The sequence below is a fragment of the Rissa tridactyla genome, chromosome 2 (assembly GCF_028500815.1).
Source record: "Rissa tridactyla isolate bRisTri1 chromosome 2, bRisTri1.patW.cur.20221130, whole genome shotgun sequence".
Lineage (NCBI taxonomy): Eukaryota > Metazoa > Chordata > Aves > Charadriiformes > Laridae > Rissa > Rissa tridactyla.
The window spans coordinates 14,750,257-14,767,947 of record NC_071467.1 but is presented as its reverse complement, the minus strand read 5'-3'; the positions used below and the strand labels follow the sequence as shown (position 1 = coordinate 14,767,947).

The 17,691-nt window shown below is 40.3% G+C and overlaps 1 protein-coding gene across 1 annotated transcript in view; it reads right to left on the bottom strand.

The window, feature by feature from the left end:
* Nucleotides 1-2,778: 2,778 nt before the first annotated feature.
* MRPL13 (mitochondrial ribosomal protein L13) overlaps nucleotides 2,779-17,691 on the bottom strand; it is a 36,823-nt gene continuing 21,910 nt past the window's right edge. The window contains exon 7 of the mRNA XM_054193319.1: nucleotides 2,779-3,077. Coding sequence (XP_054049294.1) covers nucleotides 3,053-3,077 — 25 coding nt within the window. The 3' untranslated portion in view covers nucleotides 2,779-3,052. The remainder of the gene's footprint in view (nucleotides 3,078-17,691) is intronic.

Below are 17,691 nucleotides of genomic sequence, written 5' to 3'. Positions count from 1 at the left end.
GGCATTATTTGCCGCATATCTGAAACGGATGGGAACAGCCTGACCAAATCCCTGAGTGTGCCTCTGCTGGGGGGCTGGTGCCACCTTCGCTGTCCCCCTTCCAGCCCCTGGGGTCCCCTGGGGACACGCACCCGACGGGCTGCCAGCGCACCCATCTTCCCCTCACGCTGTACGGGACGGACATGCATGAATCAGAGAGTACTCGGGGGTAATCAAGGAGGCATACTCATTACAATCTTATAACTTAATTTATATACCAAAGCACAAACTTTAATTGCGGTAGTTAATTTGCTTTATGTTTATAATGGCATTTACGGGCAGGCTGCCAGCCGGAATGCTCCATGTGTCCTCGGTCATCTGCTCACTTGCTGGGTATGCCTCGGGAATAAAAAGTAACAACGGGTGGGCACTACCAAGTCTATAAAAATATTATTCAGGATTTGTATGTTCGCCAAAAAAAGTAAGACACAGACGTGTAGAGTCAACATTTTCTCCAAAATTCAGTCTCTGACTGATCAGGAGTGTCTCATATTTTTCCAGACTGCCTAAGAAGCTGAAGTTGCTGACTGTGAAGTATTTAGCACATGATGAACAGCTGATGCCACCTAAATCTTACCAATAAAGTTTAGGTACCGTGTCCTTAAACAAAAAGGAGCATTTACTTTAACCTATTACTTTTAAAAATACATTTACTAGTTAACTAAACGTGGTTTCCGACTTGAAAATGAAGCCTGCACACTCACTGCACAGGAATGTTTCCTGGGATAAGCCCATCTGAACGCCAAAGACGTGCCCAATACCAAATTCTTATTTCATATAATTAGACACGATTATAAATAAAACAATGCTTTTCTTCCTCTATGATGCTTGTATAAAATGGGTAGAGAAAGCACAAATTTTCTTCAAGAAACACTGTAAAATTTGGCAGGTAACACATCAGCATCTTCTACTCTACAAAAACCAACGGGTGCTTCATTTATTTACACGACAGCTTTGGCTTGAGGGTTATCTGCACAGAAAGCAATAATGGACTTCAGGGAAGTAATTTGCAGAAACAAAATAATTTTTAAGACTTATTTTGAATCATTCAGCACTTAAGTTCAGTTTCCTCAATTGGTTTACATAATAAAAACATTGCTGCTTTGTTCTTTAATACATGCCTTAAGGAAGGTGTGTTCCCGTGACTTGAATCAAAATCAGATTTGGGCTTAAGAGAGGAAAAAAAGGAAGATTATCCCCTGATGATCTGCCTTTACTGTCTGTTATTTCAATAAACTCTTTAACAAAATCTATCCCATGTTGGGTTGTCAGCAGACCTGCTCCTAGAGAGGAAGAGCCACCGCTTAAGACACACCCTGCCCGGCCCCCAGTGGGTGTTTCACTGGTCGCTAGCACCGCAAGCTCCAAAGCGAGCCCTCGTCTCCCAGAGTGATGCCCAGCTGGAGAGGGGAGCTGCCGTCCGCCTTCTAAGGTGGACAGAACATTACAGATACCAACTCTCCTGCTGACAATCACGTAACACCAGCACATCAAGAATGAAACAGTACTAGGAATATACTTAACAGCATCCAGCAGCTAGAAAGCAGACGAGAGCCAACCTTGATATTGTCATTCAGCACACTAGAGATTTAAGCGCAGAGCAGACTAACAAGAGTCTGAAAACCAGTAGGATTATTTAAAAAAACCAAGTAGTTTTCATGCTGTTCGTTATGCAGTTCCTGGAGGTACCCCTTTGGATGCAGTCTAGCAGACAGTATCACCTCTGAAATTCCTGCTGTCCTTGCTGCTCCACAGTATTCCAGCAATATGTTCTGTTGGAACCAAAACATCCCTCTTCCAGCATCCAAGAAACTCCAGACGCTGTGAAATGCTGCCATCTTCCTCCCTGTAGCAAAGAGGCCTCTGTAAGCACACACTCATTTCCCCTTGGCTTCATTTTCAGCGTTGCAAGCACACCATATGGCATCCCATACCAAGAGACGGTCAAAGCTTCAGGATGAAAAATGATGGTCGTGACCAAATACTTCTTTGGTCACAATGAACAGGCGAAACGATGGGCAAAGCATCTTGTGCGGAAAAACCCTTTCTAGAAGGTTGCTGAAGGCTGCGAGATAAACTCCCACAGGACATAAAAAATGACCATGACAAATCTCACCACCTCCTCATTCCTCCAAGATGCATCTTTTAATAATACTTTTCTTATCTCTAAGAGGACTAGAGTACGCACACACACGTATTTGGTACCTGCGCCCATTCCTCTGAAGAGTTGTGTTTTTCTAATGTGTAATTTGGCTCTAGAAGTTTGTTTCTGCCCAGCACCACCACCAGAACTTCAGTGGGTACATTCACCTAAAAAGATAAGGAAAGCGCAGGCCTGCACAGACGTGCATTCAGCAAAACCTCACTGTTGATTTCACGTGGTACATCCACTCCGCATTCTAGCGGAGACTTTCAGGAGAACTGCGCAATCTATTACAGAAGTCATAAACAGCTCAAGCCACTGTTATTTTTACACCCCCAAAGAGAGAACGAGTCCTACATGGCAATTCCCTTGTTCTGAGCTCGGACTGGCATCCTCTCGCTCGCCAAGCTGCCTACGGAGGGATCACCCCCTTTACCAGAAAAGCACATCAGGTTATTTCCCGACAGCGTGCTGTTCGTGGGAGCTCTCGGACCATAATTCGTCACCGCTCCTACCGCATGGAATTCAAGTTTTGTAACTTTCAGAGCGAGACACTTCATTTCAGTAAACAATGCAGTTTCCATGAGATGTAAATATTCATTAAAAATATATCAGTTCTTTAATAATAGTATTATAACAAACGTAATTAACAAATACACAGAGTACAGGTGGCATTAACAATATAATATCTCTTCTTAGCTGTTTCAAATACAATAATTTTATATCTTTCCAAATAAAGCTTGCTAATACTTGTCAAAAACGTTCTGTACCCAAGAGCTGACTGAGATGCACAGATGCCTCCACGTTAGAAGAAATTTTTTTCAAGGAGGAGAGACATTCCTGATGGCAGTTTTTCTTCTTTTACCGTTGTTACTTCTTTCGAAAATCTTTAGGTCTGGGGGGAAAAAAAAAAAAGGGCAGGTGTTTTGTTAAGGAAATATATGGAAATTGCAGTGGCTTTGCTTTAAGGATGCAATAACAGCCATAAATGGTTTTATTTCCTTATTCTGGTGCTTGAGTTTTTGTGCTGATGAATATTTTCTGCATTACAATAAAAAGACAGAACTAATCAAAGAAGCTTACTAAGAACTCCAAGAATTTACAGACATCAGGTCAAGGTGCTGCTTATAAGCCACTCCTGCTTTCCTAAGAAAACAAAAAGAGTATCTTTAACTGAATGCAGTCTTAAACACTGCATTAAGGTGAATGCACCTTAAACACTAGCATTAATTTGTCTCCACTCTTAAAAAAAAATAAAAATCTGTGCATAAAATGGCAAGTTTTAAGTTAACAGCCTAGTCCACCACAACACTACCAGAATAACTAAAACCAATGACTTAAAGAAAAACCTAGTTTGACTTTTAAAGATTCTGCAATCCCTTCCGTTTGGATGACAAATGTGGAAAACATTCAGACAAGAGACTGCTGTGTGTAATCCTCGGCAATTTCCTATTCAAGCAGATGTCACTCCGCCTGCCACACGCCCGCCGGCCGGAGAAACCACATTCTCCCTGAACCTACAAGGCACAGGATCAGACTGCAGCATGGTTTTTAAAAGAACGCCAAGCTTGAGGGCTCGATGCAAGTCTACAGCCCTCACAGGTCCTGGAGAGAAGTTCAGTTTTCACTAGAATTGAACAAGAGATGTAGAAACAAAGGTTTTGGAAACATGTAATGGGATATGAGGTCAGTGCGTTTGCTGTGAAGTTGAATGAAAACAAAGTCTGGAATATAGGAAAAGCTGCAATCCACAACGGTAAACCAAGTTAAATTCACAACAGTGGTAAATTTTATCATTAATTTTGTTCACGCGTGCAAATTAGAAGCAGGTATCAATGGAAGCAGGGGCTTACACTGGGGACAGAGAGTTTAGATGGCTGCAGAGATGCCAGACAGAAATCCAATGCTTCAGTAGTCACTGAAATCCTGTGTTGCAGATCTAGCATTTTTCAACTAAAAGCACTGCAAAGTGAAGTCACGCAATTCCTGTACAAGCCTGTAGCATCTCATGTGAAAGCCACTCTGGAATTCAGTCTGTGCTACTTCAAGCTTATCGTATATGTATCAGGAATAGCGTGGCCAGCAGGAGCAGGGAAGCGATCGTGCCTCTGTACTCGGCACTGGTGAGGCCTCACCTCGAGTACTGTGTTCAGTTCTGGGCCTCTCTGTACAAGAGGGACATGGAAGTGCTGGAGCGGGTCCAGAGGAGAGCTACCGGGCTGGTGAGGGGTCTGGAGACCAGGTCATATGAGGAGAGGCTGAGGGAGCTGGGCATGTTTAGCTTGGAGAAGAGGAGGCTGAGGGGAGACCTCATTGCCCTCTACAACTCCCTGAAAGGAGGCTGTAGAGAGGTGGGTGTTGGCCTCTTCTCCCAGGTGAATAATGACAGGACCAGAGGAAATGGTCTGAAGTTGCGGCAGGGGAGGTTTAGGTTAGATATTAGGAAGAATTACTTTACTGAAAGAGTGGTCATGCACTGGAACAGCCTGCCCAGGGAGGTGGTTGAGTCACCATCCCTTGAGGTGTTTAAGAAACGGCTAGATGTGGCACTTCAGGGCATGCTCCAGTGACAGAGATTGTAGGTTGGTTGTTTGTGGTGGTTATCTCAAAGGTCCTTTCCAACCATGAAGATTCTATAATTCTATGATTCTATATAAAATTTGATGATTACATGAATTTTAAAGAACAACTATAAAGATGAGCTATCGTTCATGCTGTAATGAATATCAGTGTTTCTTTGTTTTCCATTAAAATGGCAGATTCTGTATTTACATTTGGACTTGTAGCTTTTGTGCCTGAAAGAACTGCTGTAAACACCATATCCCTTGTTTATATACTTGCTTAATCTTGGACTTGGAACATACTCATCATTTGATGGCTCGTATGCATTAGATAGTCAAGTCATCTTTCCTAGAGTCCTGGATTTCGGTCCTCAGAAATATTCCACATTTTGATACTCAGATCTCACCCCTGCACACCAGAACGTGTATTTCATTATATGACACTGTTTGTGGTGGATTAAGAGCGCAGGATTTTGAAAAATTCTGAGCAGCAACTCAGCAGAAGTTTTATCACTGCATCCATGCTAGACAGGTGGACCAGTGCCGAAAGATTTTCGAGATGCAATGTGGTAAAGACATCATTGTCTTGCAGCTTATAGCTATTACTGATCCAGTTGCACACTGCTCAAAGGATTTTGCATTTTTCTTTGAATGGCACATTTAAAACTTCAATCCAGGGTTACACTGGAGTGCTGCAGAGCTAGGGAGCTCACAGGACTTTGTTCTTGGGTGAAAATGCAATTTATTTTTTTTTCTTGCTAGCAATCTGTATTTCAACCTTAATGCTTGTTGTATTAAATGCATAAAACATTGGACTCTTAGTTTGCAGTCTTACAAAGTTAATGAAGCTTAAAGGCAGAATTTTCTACACCGAAACACTTGTGTGAACAAATATAAAAGTTTTTAAAGCCTTTTCTATTGCCACAGTAGGCTTTTATGTCTACTAGTACTTGGCTTTTGGAGGCCACAGTCTTTCTTTTAAAGAGTCCTTGGCAGTAGGAAAGCTAAGCCTTGAAAAACACTGCCTTTGGCAAAAGTTATAAATATTTTGTCAGACAAAGACTATGGACCTAGAAAAACCTTGTCCACTCGGAGAGAATTATTAGCTACTTGGGAACAGCAATGGATAACTGCTCATTGATAAATGACATAAATCCTTGCAAAAGTGGTGTTCTTTGATGGCAGTGCTTTCACTCCTCCTCAGCAAAGCACGGAGATTATGCATTTGGAACAAAGGAAATTATATCTCCTGGAAGACATGGTTCAGAAATTCACCCAAAGGCAAGACTTCACATAGCCTCTCTTTATTTTTTTTTTTTTTTAAGGCAATGTTCTTGGGGGAAAAAAATTTTGCTATATATTGACAGCAGGCTCCTAGACAAGGGGAAACAGGAGGCAAAATGTGGGAACTAGCATCTCTGAAATCTCTGCTGAAAGGCAACGTACTGTGGGTTCACTGAAAATACACAACATTAGTCTGTGCAGCAGATGTCTGCCACCAAAACATGTAAAAAAATATCTGTTCCACTAACATTTCATCCTGCACACAAAAAGCATTAAGACACAGTCCAGCGAATTCTCGGCAAAATAGTCAGCACATTAAATTAAAATCCAATTACACCATGCCTCTCAGTGCTTGGTTTCCTTAACAAATACTTTACCATTGAGCAAAAGAAACTGAAGAGCTGGTCCTGAGCTCTGACCACAGATTCTACATCTCTTACATTCTCCAAACTTTTTTGCAACCTCACAGCTATCCGAAGAGGAATACAGTTGATGTAAAATTCTGACAATCCGCAGTCATTGAACCTTACAAAACAGGTAAACTTCCATATAGGTACAAATTCATGGGATCAGTTTTTGCTTTGGAAAACAAAAGGTTCTTAGTGGTCCCCACTGTAACTGGTAGTGCTTTCTTCTTCCCAAAACTCTGCAGAATTAAGGTATTCCATGTAAATGTTGTCCTTTGATACAGACGCCAGCCCTACACTCTTGAATGATGAAGAAATGAAATAGACCAAAAGAGTTTTCCCATTTACAGGGGAACTGTAATGTTTTTGCTCTGTACCCCACTTCCAGAAATACGACTGAGGTCAAACTAAACCCTCGAACACGGGCTAACATTTTCTTCAGAGGTGCAGTAGGTCTGGTTGGGTCTATTTTATACTCTGATTTCTCTCACACACACACTTGAACACACCTCTTTCTAAACCAGTACTCTACAAAGCTTTTCTACTCAGACATGTCCAATTTCTAAATAGCCTTGAATTCGCCTTCATTTTGAAAAGAACTGCTGTTCTTATCTCCTGGTCAGTGTCAGCTGTTAACGATAATAATTTCAGCAATGTTAATCCAGTCTACAATACAGAGAAACAGTACAATATCGAGAGTGATTCTGCATGCATTAAAAAAACCCATTTCTGAAACAAAGTCCCATTATGTAACAAAATAAGCCAAATGCCTCCTTAAAACTTTAAAGTCACGGCTATATACACCTAGAGGTTGTCTAAAAGCCTCCACCATAACTCCCGCATCAGAGAAGCCCCATCACTGACAGCAGTAATACCAGTGTTGCATGTACTATGTTATAAATCATATAATTAAAAATACTATAGTCAGTTCACCATTGTACGATTCTGTAGAAAGCAGAATAAAACTGCATAGTATTTACTCAGGAAACAAGTTATTCAGAGTTTAAGAGAAAACAGAACTGAAGGCAGATTAACAAGACTGAAATGTTAGTATTAGTTTCAAAATGGAAAGTAAGATAATAAAGACAATCTTCACTGAAAAATACTTCAATATATTACACCATTCTCTCAAAAAGGTGTCAGGATTAGAAAACAGAAGTTCTCAACTTGCTGACCTGCCTCTTTATAACTTATTCAAGGTATCTACAGAGTCTGAATAGAATATTAAGAGGAAAGTGGTGGGACGGCAGTTCTGCCTGGCTCAATAGCACAATTTTCAGCACACTAATAAGCAAACACGGAGTGATCTCCAAGAAAGGGATCTGTGAATGACCTGTGAAGACTCGATATGCAGCCTGCAGGATTCCATGCTCAGCAGAGCAGAGAGAGGAAAGCGACAACTGGTTTATAAAATTAAGAGAAGTTTGTTTCATATTCTGAACATAAAGGACCTGAACATCCTTATTATAAGTCTTTGTGAATCTGGATATTCTTTTCATACCTGTTATTTGAATGTAATGAAAATAATGGGGTAACTGTGTACTATCTATAAAGGATAAAACATCCAGGCGTGAACAAACTGTTAAAGGCTGCATCTACAACACTCAATAGAATATGCAAAATGTTGGTGGAATTAAGGATGAAATGGGACGGTTACTTGAACTCTCAGAAATAATGTGCTACGCTTAAGGGATTCTGAAGACACCCTATATATCCAGGTTATTTTTACCTATTAAAAAAAAAAAAATCAGAGCAATTTGTGAAATCTCACTGAAACACAAAAACGACTTATTCTTTCTCAAAATTAGAACCATTCAGCTACATTGACAAACTCCAGAGATTAGCTGGAGGGGCTAATTCAGATGTGCAAGTGCTTCAGATAGGACCTCTCCTACGAGAACAGGCTGAGAGAGTTGGGGTTGTTCAGCCTGAAGCAGAGAAGACTCCAGGCAGACCTTAGAGCAGCCTTCCAGTACCTAAAGGGTACGGGAAAGGTGGGGAGGGACTCTTTATCAGGGCGTGTTGCGATAGGACGAGGGGTAACAGTTTTAAACTGAAAGAGGGGAGATTTAGATTAGCTATTAGGAAAAAAATCTTTACTGTGAGGATGGTGAGACACTGGAACAGGTTGCCCAGAGAAGCTGTGGATGCCCCATCCCTGGAAGTGTTCAAGGCCAGGCTGGATGGGGCTTTGAGCAGCCTGGTCTAGTGGGAGGTGTCCCTGCCCATGGCAGGGGGGGTGGAACTAGATGATCTTTAAGGTCCCTTCCAACTCTAACCATTCTATGATTCACCTACCAATGTTTTGGGGGTCCTGGTGGACACCAATTGAACATGAGCCAGCAACACGCCCTTGCCACAAAGACAGTGGAATGGTACCCTAGGCTGTATTAGGCCAAGTATTGCCAGCAGGTCGAGGGGAGTGATCCTTCCCCTCTACTCAGCACTGGTGAGGCCACACCTGGAGTTTGTTCGCTTCTGCGCTCCCCAGTACAAGACAGTCATGGACACACTAGAGAATCCAACGATGGGCCACAAGGATCATTATGGGCCTGGAGCAGCTCACATATGAGGAAAGACTGAGAGAGCTGTGACTGTTCAGCCTGGAAAAGAGAAGGCTCAGGGGGATCTCAACAAAGTATATAAATACCTGAAAGGCAGGTGCAACGAGGATGGAGACAGGCTCTTTTCAGGGGTGCCTACTGACAGGACCAGAGGCAATGGGCACAAAGTGAAACACAGGATGTACCGTCTGAACATCAGGAAACACTTTTTTTTTTTTTTACTGTGAGGGTGACGGAGCACTGGAGCAGGTTGGTGTAGTCTCCATCCTTGGAGATACTCAAAAGCTGTCTGGACACAGTCCTGGGCAACCAGCTCTAGGTGGCCATGCCTGAGCAGAGGGGTTGGACCAGAGGACCTCCAGAGGTCCCTTCCAAACAACTGTTTTGCTGTAATACGATGTTGCAGTTAGAATGGCATTTCAGACAAAACTGCAGCTGTGTGAAATCTGCACAGACACCGAAGACAAAATTCACAATGTCAAGCTTTAGCCTAAGGAGGCAAGTACCTTCAAGTCATCTCTAAAGTCAGTGATGAAAGGCAGGGCTTCCCCAGAATGCTTTAAGTAAAGATCCATTTATTCCAAATGGAGTTTAAACTATCTATGCTGAAGTAATACCGAAGTTTGGTGATCATACACATTAGAAGAACAACTTAAGCAGCTTCCCTAACAACTCCCACCAACTCTAACATACACCACTTTGTGCAGCTGCATAAAACAAGTACCTTTAATCTAGGTCAGTTCCCTGCGTCTCTTTATTCCATTGCTACACAAGCAGAATGGAAAGGCAGGAAAAGCAACGGACAACACTTAAACCAGCCTTTTTGCCAGAAGAAACGCTCATGAAGCTATGACCTCAGCCTCTGAATATCTCAGATGGCAAACAGTACTAAACAGTACAACAGTTAACAGTAACAGTACAAAAAGCCTACTTGCATAGTCGCAACTGTGATGGGACCCCCTGTCTCCATAATATTCAATATTCTTTTTCAGTATAATGTGAAAGGTGCTCTTCCTAGGGGATTTTTCCTGTCGAAGTGGACAGAACAGACACCCTTTCCAAAAGTTAAATGTGTTCAGTTTTCAACTCCTGGAGTGAATATTTATTTCCATCAAGTCTGAACAGACTTGCTGCACAGTTCCATCTTTATTAAATTCTTGTCAGCACATTCCAGCAAAGCAGTTTCCCTTTGCCTAGCAATGTTTTGTGGAGGTAAAACAGCCTCAGAAAAAATAAAATAAAATAAGGGGGGCGGTGGGGTGGTGTTACTCTGTGAAGACCAAATCTAAGTAATCACCAATCTGTGTTATACTGCAAGTATCTCGATTTCTAAACTACATAGGCCAACTTCACCCCCTTATTTCTAGGCAAGTGAGAGAACACCTTGTAATACAGTCCTTACAGCAGATTGATGAAAAATAGCATTACCTCTAAAAAACAATAAGGTTAGTCAAGGCTCTACAGTAATACATGACAGTGCCTATTTTATATGTTAAGAATTTATTTTACAATCCTTTACAGCATTTTGATTTTCCTTTTGATAAAAGGATTTGATAAATCCTTTTGATTAAAGGATTTTTTGAATCCTTTAAAAATATTTTCATTTTTAATAACTCGGAATACTTCTTCAAAACTGCAAATTTTAGCCCAAATTATTCTGTTTCTTAGAACTTGTAAATGCATTGGGATTAGCTATAATAATATAATTTATAATGGATGTTGCTCTTCTTTCTTCTTCCAAAAAAAAAAAAATTACACACCTGCCTAGTTTTTTCAACCACATGCTGCTGATAAAGTAGCATTTGATGGCACGACCGTATCTTCTTTCAAGCTCAAAAAACCTCGGTGGTCATCTCTCCATAAACAATTTCTACTCAAAATGGTTTTGTTGTTAGGTTGCATTGTTCGAGGCATTTCAAAAGAAGTTACAGAAAGTCAAATTTCACGGACTTTCCAAGTCATTTGTGTGCTTGCAAACATGTCTTCATGATTGCTAACTAATGGTTTCAAAGCTGCGTCTGCTAAGGAATAAGACTGTCAGTGCTGCAGAAGTGGTGACCTGTCAATACCTGCTCTTGACTCAGCAATGCACACCTGGTCTGGAAGCTCTGAAGACCTCAAGTTGCATTTTTCTCTCGCCTGCGGGCAATTACCTCAACATTGGAGAACGTGACCCAGAGAGCCAGCGTTCCCTGTACTTTCTGCAATCTCACCAGCAATAACAATGAGTGTTCAGAAAGGATTTAACCTTGCATCGTCACTGGAAAAGGTCAGTGCCTTAAGGCTAACTAACGCTGCACACTAATAAAACTGACAAAAAGATGAAAGCAGCGGTACAACAGCAAAACGTGAAAAGGACAGGCTTAGAATTCTGTTAAGATTTCACTGCTTCTATGAATGAGAAAAAATACTCCAGGATGCATTAAAAACCCCATAAAAATTAATAACCATCCTGTATGAAAGGCACATCCGTCTCTTCCATTCACAGTCTGTGCAATGCTGCCTATTACTTGAAAAATTTCATGTCTGGTGGGCTTACCATTTGCATGGGTTATCCATCAAAAAAAGAAAGTATCAGTCTTAACTCACAGTTATCTAAATGTTTTAAGAGCAACTCATGCCAGAGGATTTTAGGTCTGTGGCTGCTATGATAGAATTTTTTCCACTGCCTTTTTTTTTTTTTTCTCCTTTTCTTCCCCCCCCCTCTCTGTTTCCTGCAGAACAGTGGAGTGTTCCCCAAACAGCTGAATGACTCTTCAGGATCACTGTGTAGTTTTACAGAAGCTCTGCGTGATTTTCCTACACAGATTTCAAGAATTTTAAGTAACAATGGATAAAATCTCTCCAAGTTTGGCTGAAAAACTAAAACACACAAAGGAATGTAGTTTAATTAGTGCTAAAGTACTTCTAAATTACCCCCAAATTTGTTAAGTAGTTAACCAATGACATCCCCTGGCTCATAAATGTGTCTTTTAGGAGAGTTTATAAACAACGCGGTTTCTAACAGAAGACAACAGATAGGGGAAGACCACATAGTGAAAAGATCTTGTGGATTGCTCACGCCACTTCGTACCTAGCCCTCAGCCAGCCTATGATCCAATTACTCTGAGGCAGCAGGCACACTAGATCTGTATTACTGTAATGCTCTTCTTCATATTTATGGAAATCATCATCACAGGAATGTGGGATTATTGCTACCTGATGACAGTCAGCTGCTTACACTGGATCATTCTACGTCTCATCTTTCACGTCCGCTTATTAATGACAATAGGTGTTCTTTAGCCTTCTCTAATAACAAAAGGTTCCAAATAATGTGTTTTTATATAAAACTGTTGCACAATACACATAGCATGAAATTTGCAGTCTATCTGGCATACTTTTTAAGGTTAATTTATGAATACAACTATAAAATTTGGAGTATCTTAAGATTCATTTTTATAGACAAACTTAAAAGACAGACTTCAACACAGAGCCAAAATTTACTGTAAACTCCAAAACAAGAGGAATATATATATTTTTCAGGTACACTTTGCAAGTTGTGCCAAAGTCAATAGCTATTAGGTAAGTACACTATAGCTAAAGGGGATTTCTGAATACATTTCATCTATTTGACTAATCACACCAGTAAATCAAAAACCAAGGATTAGACATGGCTATCATTCTCTGTAAAACCAAATTATGTGGTTACACTCAAATACCAACAGAGTTTGGAGCTGGGGGCGGGGGGGGGGCGGGGGGAGAATTTGAATCATTTTTTTACTCAAGAAGTACCTACCATCCCAGGGTAGCTCTATGCCTCTGGTAAAATAATCAGTGAAACAGCTCATGATATTTAAGCTATCATTAAATTTCCAGTAACCACCTTGGTCTATTCTAAACCGTGAACTTGTTCTGCTTGGGGGCAACAGAGCCTTTTCCACATTGGCGTAGTTCTCAGGCAGACTATCAGCTCGGCTAAAAAGCATTTCTGCAAGTATAACTTATTCCACTTGGACAACAAACCACAGTAACAGAAGCTGCATTTAGTAACAAAACAAAGTCAGAAAAGGTGGCTTTACTGAAACTGTTACGCCAGTACAGCTACAGTGACTAACCCTTTCCTGCATACACAGAGCTTAAGATAAATCTTTTGTGGTCCTCGACTGCAGCTTGGGGTTTTTTCCACATAAAACTAGCACTTAGCTTGATTTATGGACACTTTTTAAAAATTAAACCATCTAAAGCAACACTAATATGCATTTAGGTACTCTTAGTGAAGCTAAGAATGGCTTATTACAATTTAAAAGAAACTGGTTAGAACCCCAGTTTCCCTAAAAACAAATTAAGCAAAACTGAAGTAAACTCATTAAAAACTACTGTCAATCCCAGATTTTGACCTGGATTATATGAATTCTGTCTATAAAATGATTTAAGTTAAATCAATGCAATGTGCACGTAAACTTTATCTCAGCAAGATAATGCTTTTTGCAAATGAAAGGGTTCTCCTTAAGTGATATATTCTGCTAAAAACTGTAGGACTGTAGAAAGGACAGCACTGTACACTTGGCTTTGTCCAAAGAATTATGTTATTCTTCAAATAAACAGAGTAGTGGGTAAAGGAATGGTGAAATGCTTTCCAGACTTACTGTCAGCGCCAAATGCAAAAAAAGCAAATCTAGACATTTATAAAAGAGCAATTAAAAAATAATCTAATTTCATCTGAGCAACACTCTCACATACAACAATTCTCATACTGCTTGTCAAATTCTCATTAATTTAGTTCCTATTCTTGCATATGAGATCAACACATTTTAGGGGAAAGGGAAAATAGCTTTGGAACTTTCTTTTTGGGAGCCTCTTCAGACAGCTGTAGTAAAGTGCCCAGTTACCCATTTATTAAACCGCTTGCTTTCAACTCCAGTTATAGCTATAACATAAGGTGCGCCCAGGTGAAGGGTACTAGAATCAGTAGCACTGGTGTGTTTTATGCATGCTAGGGAAAAGCCAGTAATTCATTTTAATAGGCTAAACAATCTAAACATGAATTTGTTGGATTTTTAAGATGATTAAGCTACTGACCCTTCTTCATTAGTATCCAGGTGCTGCCTGCAGTAAAAAACTAATGTAGAGGAGAGCAATCTTCTTCTCAAGTATCTGTGTGGCTTTTTGTCCACGGGAATTTAGACCCAGCTACGGGAGCCTGAAATGTGAGACTCAGATACCTTCAAGACTCTTGTTAAGTTAAAATTCTACAAAAAATCATGAGATATTTGTATGCCCTTATTATAACAACAACAAAAAAGTTATCAATGACAGTTCAGAGATTTTAATGGGGGTTAATGATCTCCAGTTAGTCACTGGAATTCCTACCGAGAACCAAAAAAGCCACAGAAAATGAACTTCCAGAGGGATTCCTCGAAGAGTACATTGGAACAGGATTGGGCTGTATTGGCAGGACAGCTTCTTCCTGGTTTATACAGTTTCTAGTTTTAGGAAAAAGTAAGACCAGCTCAAGTCTTTCACAGAAGTTTGTGTTGGCCACCTCTTCTCTGAACACTAATACACGCCAGCCCTGCGTCGTGAGAGAAGATGAGCACTCAAGTTGGAGGGTCAGTACTGATTCCTAATATAGAAACACCCCATGGCCCAAGATAAGAACCAAACACTACGACAGGAGGCATGCTACAAACACAGTTCAAAACCCAAAACGCTGCAGACACACTCTGCAACTAAACTGGAACTAACAAAATGGCTGGAGTATGTTTATTTCAGCGCAGAATTTTTAAAGCCTCATGAATAAACTCAAGACAGTCCTTATAAAAATTGCTCAAGGCCTCATCATCTTTGGAAGAAGTCTTTATGGTTTTCTTTCTGAGCTTCTCCATATAGCTGGAGCAACCACCCCCCAATTTTTGATTTATTGTACCTTATATTTCATTGCAGAACAAAAAGCATTATACAAACGTGGTATTAACTACAAGTTGTAATTGTTGTAACACTGGAAATACTCCAAATATCATTTTTGTATCCAATATAATGTGAGGTACCTTTTGGTGTTCGTTCCCTGTAAAGTTATCTGGGGAAATTAACTGTCAAAAAAAGCTTCATAAAATAAAACTGCCAGCATCTTACATTTATAAAAGTACTGTTTATAATATCATTTCAGCGGCACATCCAGGGTATCTCTGGCTGCTTCTTCAGCTCTGTTACTACTAAATCCCAGAAATAATTTGACTAAAAATAGGAACCTACACTAGAAACTGTAGAATTGGGCAAGACCAACTACTGTCGCAGTTATCTTCTAAGACACCAAACAGGAAGGGCAACTGTGGCTGAGAGGATCTCGTAATCCAAACCCCTTTCCATTTATCAACGCCTACAAATTTGTTTGCTGGGAACATCAGCAGTAGGCTTCGGGTTGCCTGAGGTTGGCAAGGCTGACTTTAAGGAACACAAAGCTAGAGAGGAACTGGAAGTTGCAACCACCGTATCATTAGCATAGGATGTATAAAAGGATTATCAGAGCCATCTGTGGTTCCTAGATGTCCGACATACTCCTGTTTCGTCTTTTCTTTCCAAGAATATTGTGATTCTCTGCTTTCAAAGCCATGTAGCACTGCTGATGAACTACCAAGAACCTGTGTGCCATGCCATGGGGGTGACACGCACTGTCAATACCAGGACACTGCCTGTTCAGCCAAAACAAAATTACGGCTTCAGCCCAGGTTCTGCAATCCCCTGCCTCAAAGCAGGATGTAAAGACGGGGGCCAGAAGTCAGGCAAGTTACTCAGAAAAATAAACATTAAAAAGGTGTTTGGTTTTCTTAAACGAAATTTCAGAGTTTACAATACATCAAGTTTTAAAAACGTCAAAAGTGTTCAAGGACTTTTTTCCCCTAGAAAGACAAGTGAGAGGCTGTCTGGCCTGAGGAGAGCTCCTACCAAGGCTGGCAGCGGAACAGGCACTCTGTATGCACACCAGCACCAGCCGAGTGCACTCCTGGAAATCAGACGGCTCCGCTTTCTTAAGGGAAACTCTCAGGAATGCATCCATCTAACTGGAACAACACAGAGCTGCTGTTCTATATATTTGGTGACATTCTTATTTAAATACTTCTTCAAAAACAATTTCCTGCCTTTAAAACTGTCTAAAAACATATATATACCCAGACAGTTAAACAACTTTAAAATGGTATGTAACAGGAAAAATTACACATGAATCTGATGTATCCTTGCTTTTATGGAACAGAATTGTTTGCTTAGTCATATGTGACTGGTGAATTCTGTGATGATTTCTGCTTAAAACTCATTTAAAAGACACACAATTTGAAACTTCAAACACACTTGCAATAATGGTTTCATTCATGGTAAGAAGCTACAAAATCAAACTCAGTCAAAGGAACTAGTTTTTGATCTTTCTCCCCTCTAAATGTGTCTGGAAAAAGACATAATTTAACTTTCCTGTATCTCATGGTTTTCCATCACGCCTATTTCAGACCTCTCCATCGAGGATCTAAGAGGGAAGCTCTGCACAATTTGGGAAATTAATTGGTTCAGGTTAGGAATAAAAGGAAAGAATGTTCAAAGAAAATTTTCACTCTGAGGGTGGTGAGGCACTGACACAGGTTGCCCAGAGAAGCTGTGGATGCCCCATCCCTGGAAGTGTTCAAGGCCAGGCTGGATGGGGCTTTGAGCAGCCTGGTCTAGTGGGAGGTGTCCCTGCCCATGGCAGGGGGGTTGGAACTAGATGATCTTCGAGGTCCCTTCCAACCCAAACCATTCTGTGATTCTTTGAAAATCTCTCTCACTGGAAATATGCTGACATTTAATTCTCCGCTTTCATAGAGCAGGATCCCTCCCGGTGTCTGATCATGAACTCTGCTATGGTGGAAGGAGGGGTGACGGGAAGGCTCTCCACTCTGAAAAACAAACTATTTGCTAGGTTTTCACACCAGCCCTTTGCTTTCCTTAAAAACTGTTTCTCTGTTTAGCATTCCACTTGGATATCGTATATTTGTCTATGGTGTGTCAGTCTCCAATTACCAGCAAAATAGCTTTTAAAAAAACATCCATAGCAAGACATTTTGATACAAAATAGAGGTAAAAACTCTCTTCACATTCTGAATGAAAATTATTTACATATTACTTCAGATTAAAGAGAAAAGGGCTCTTTTCCTCCTAATACCAGTAACTTCTCATATAAATTGTGTTAACTATCTTACGGCTATTTTATATAGAGTGAGGCACATTTCTTGGGTGTAAGTATTAATGTGAAACCTTAAAGATTAACTTTCTTGTCATAACTGTGTTTACCTGTATTTTATAGCCGTACATACCTTTACACAAGATCTGCTTTTCATTTGATCTTTTCCATTAAAGGATACAGCTACTTTTAAAGGGTTAATATCAACCAATTTTTTTTTTTCCATAGAAAGATGACGTTCCACAAAGAGTGTTTTCCCTCTAACTCCTTTTTTTTAATCACTCTCAGAAGAATTTAATTCCCTTTGCAACCTCTTATTAACCTCTTGTTAAAAACAGTGGTCAAGTGGTCAGCAGGTTGAGAACTTCATGGAAGATAAATAATCATTAAAAACAAAAGCCATGTAAGGCCGGAAGACTTACTAAAACCATCTGAAGGGGGAAAACAAAAAAAGAGTTTCTGATTTTTCTGCATCTTTCATTTTCTGGTTTATTGTAAGGACTACTCTTAC